The sequence below is a fragment of the Cyprinodon variegatus genome, unplaced genomic scaffold, assembly GCF_000732505.1.
Source record: "Cyprinodon variegatus isolate N-32 unplaced genomic scaffold, C_variegatus-1.0 Scaffold391, whole genome shotgun sequence".
Lineage (NCBI taxonomy): Eukaryota > Metazoa > Chordata > Actinopteri > Cyprinodontiformes > Cyprinodontidae > Cyprinodon > Cyprinodon variegatus.
The window spans coordinates 505,286-508,763 of NW_015150844.1; the positions used below are offsets into that span (position 1 = coordinate 505,286).

Below are 3,478 nucleotides of genomic sequence, written 5' to 3' on the forward strand. Positions count from 1 at the left end.
GATTCACTGCACTGTTGTCTGGTTTCCTTTAAGTCATGAGCCTCAGTTGACTAAAGGGAACCAGTGGTGCTACTGAATATGGCAAAAGGATCTATATCGTTGTTCCTGCTGCTATTGAGTCTTATTATCTGACCATAATAACAGACTTTTTGATATTTGAGAGAAAAATAAAATGTAGATTAGGTAAGTCTCCCTTATAAATACTGAAAATGAGTTAAGAAAAATATGAGCTCCCTTTTTTTTCTGAAACTATTCCTCCCCAGGAAGGAAAAATACTCAGTTTGATTACCCTAAAAGTGTATTTCTTTGATTCTACATGGACCATAAAGTGAAGTACTGTGTTTTCTATAGGGAGTGGCAGGTCCACCAGGACCGCCAGGACCACCTGGACCACCAGGGCCAGCCATTTCTGTGGATCGATTTAATGTGAGTCCAGAAGAGCAACGTCAAGTGTTCCATGTCAAGCTAATGCAGCATATCTACCATTACAGTGATTGTTGTTCTTATGGCATTCCTTTGTCCTTTTTTTAGCGCTTTGATGAAAATTCTAGGAGTTACCAAGGTATGGGATTGATACAACTCACTGGGATGGACTAGCATGACAGTCATCCATATTAACAGATAATAACAGATAAAGTATTTAAACTGTTGGAAATGTACAGACTTTTTTCTCTACTTTCACCATTGCAGAAAATCTATGATTTAAAAGAGGAGATCAGACATTAAGAATTGTTTTTAGCTGCACTATATAGTATTTCCACTTGTGTTTGTTTTGTGTAACCTTTGGTAAAGTGTTTTTTCTGTTGCAGTGGTCAAAGGAGAAAAAGGAGACCGTGGACCTCCTGGGATCCCAGGTAAACCTGAAACATTAAACTCACTCTGTATGTATGCATTCTCTATGGAATGTTTGAATCTTTAAAACACCTTTTTCACTTTCTCACAGGGACAGCTTCAGATATCGATATTTACTCACTCAAGGTAACCCTCCCTTTTCTCTTCACCGTGGTTTGGATATCTCATTATTCTGGATTACAGTAAACTTATGGAATATCATAATGTTCTTCAACAGAATAAGTTGAAGGGAGAACATGGAGATCCAGGAGTGAAGGGAGAGAAGGGAGAGCCAGGTGGTGGATATTATGACCCACGGTTTGGAGGACCACTGGGTCCACCAGGACCTCCAGGAAACCCAGGCCTACCAGTAAGTTCAGAGAGAGCTGCACACATACAGACTGAAAAACTAAGAGGCTGTTTTTCTGGAACTGACCGAGTTGTTCCATTGAAGGTCTGAAGGTTATGGTGGAGGGTTATATGAAGAAGTTGAGCTGTATAGCTGAGGAGGAAAGAAACATAGAGAAAGACATAAAGGAAATAAATATAGTTCAGTTATTAATATAAAAAAAGAAAGAAAGAAAAATAGCCAACCTACAGAACCATTTTGAAAAATGGCAATTAACACAACTCTACTAAACAAACACCCCCAGAGCAGGTAAAAAACTGCAGCCATTTGGAGCCATTAAAGATTATATATAAAGCTTTTTAACACTAGTCAACTATCCATATATATTTTGCTTTGGAAGGCTATACTTTGGAACTACAAAGTATTCATTTATTATAAAATATTAGTTGTAGCCTGAAGAAAAACACCTGCTTTTAGTGTGACACTGCCTCTCATCGTGCAGTGGTGCCATATCATTATATTTTCTAAAAGGTGCTGCAGTATCACACCATTTCATGGGATTTGGCTCCTCTTTACGAAAGACCAAAGTATTAGACCTTATCTCACAGCTAGGAAACACACTTTGCTTCTTAGGTATTACATTGAAAAAGAACAGTTTCTGTCATTGTGTAGATTATCTGCTTAATTAGCTACTTCGTCTTTAACTTTGACTAGCATGATCATGCTCTGCCTCACATTGGACAGGCATGCCATATTTAAGGTAGGTTCTTTCAGAGGAGGCAGATATTAAGGGCTCTATGAAGATTGTTCCTGCTCACTTGTTTTTCAAGGATGGGGACTGTGTGATGAGGATTACTCAGAAATGCTTGAAACTTGCTAAATACCACTTTGTGTATAATTTTCATTGAGGAATAGCCTTAGAAAATAAGGCCAAAAAATAAAGTATCATACCTGTTTTCCAATAGATAAACCATGCTAATGATAAGGTCGTACTCTCAAAGTTTGACAACTTTGAAAATTAATGTACAATAGGGCTGCAACTAACAATTATTTTACATATTTATTAATCTGATAATTATTTTTTCGATTAATCAATTAATAATGGTAAAGCCAAAGATTCCTCAAAGAAGAATGTTCAGGAAATTAAACCGGGTGAAACTACATTTTTCCATCAGAGGAGTTATGGATAGAACATATTGACAGATTTTATTTTTTCTTTTATCTTAAATGCAAAATGTTTATATATTTTTTTAACAATCTTGGTTACCGCTGTAAGTGATTGACTCTGTCAGCTAAAGGTATTTTTTATAGTCTCTATGCTCCACTTACCGATTAATCGATTGCTAAATTATTTGATGATTATTTAATTAATCAGATTAATCAAGATTATTCTGATTAATTATTTCAGCTCTAATGTATAGTCTTTTAAATCTGGATCTTTGCAAGGGAATCCACCAGATTAAAGTAGGGGTGTGGGAAATAATCGTTTTGGCGATATATCGTGATATTCGGCTGCCCAATATAATATCAATTTTTCACTTCTCAGTATCGATAAAAAAAAAAAAAAATTGTTACATAAAACATTGATGGGAAAAGGGGCTACCTCTGCACCACCACTCTGGCAGAAAGCGCTGTGGAGCGCTGTGGAGCGCTGTGGAGTCACAGTAGAAGAAAACCCCAAACAACATGGATAATACCTAATCAATATTTTCTGATGAAAATATACAGCACTTGCTGTTTTATCTCATCATTTGATTTTGATAGCTGGGGAAAATGTGGCAATATATAGTGATACTGCAATATCGTAATAATATCGCATCGTGACCCAAGTATCGCGACATGTATCGAATCGCAACACTCATGCCAATACTCACCTCTAACAATTTCATGCAAGAATATTAAATATACTTGCTGAAAAAAAACACCAGTTGGATCTGGATTGGTATAAAATTCAAGTGGTCAGTGCAACTTGCAAAAAGGCCGTCAGCCAAATGGTGTGGATATAGACAAGCCTGTATGATAAGATTTGACCAAATCTGGATTAGAGAATCAGTTGTAAATTCAAGCCTGCAGATTGGAGCTGCACTCTGATTCAAGATGTAACAAACGGCTTTTGGGATGTCATCTTCCAGCTCTTAATACTTCTACCTGATGGATCACAGGGTAGAGCAAAGAAAAAAAAAAGTAAAATATAAAAAAAAATCTTTTCTTAAACAAGGTGACATAGCATCAGAGATGGGAAGTAACGAATCACAAATACTTCGTTACTGTACTCAAGTAGATTTTTCTGATATTTTT

The 3,478-nt window shown here is 36.3% G+C and overlaps 1 protein-coding gene across 1 annotated transcript in view; it reads left to right on the top strand.

Moving 5' to 3' along the window:
• LOC107092712 (collagen alpha-1(XVIII) chain-like) overlaps window positions 1–3,478 on the top strand; it is a 59,224-nt gene that overhangs the window by 49,286 nt on the left and 6,460 nt on the right. The window contains exons 28-32 of the mRNA XM_015387321.1: window positions 352–426; window positions 532–562; window positions 810–854; window positions 944–978; window positions 1,070–1,285. Coding sequence (XP_015242807.1) covers window positions 352–426; window positions 532–562; window positions 810–854; window positions 944–978; window positions 1,070–1,285 — 402 coding nt within the window. The remainder of the gene's footprint in view (window positions 1–351; window positions 427–531; window positions 563–809; window positions 855–943; window positions 979–1,069; window positions 1,286–3,478) is intronic.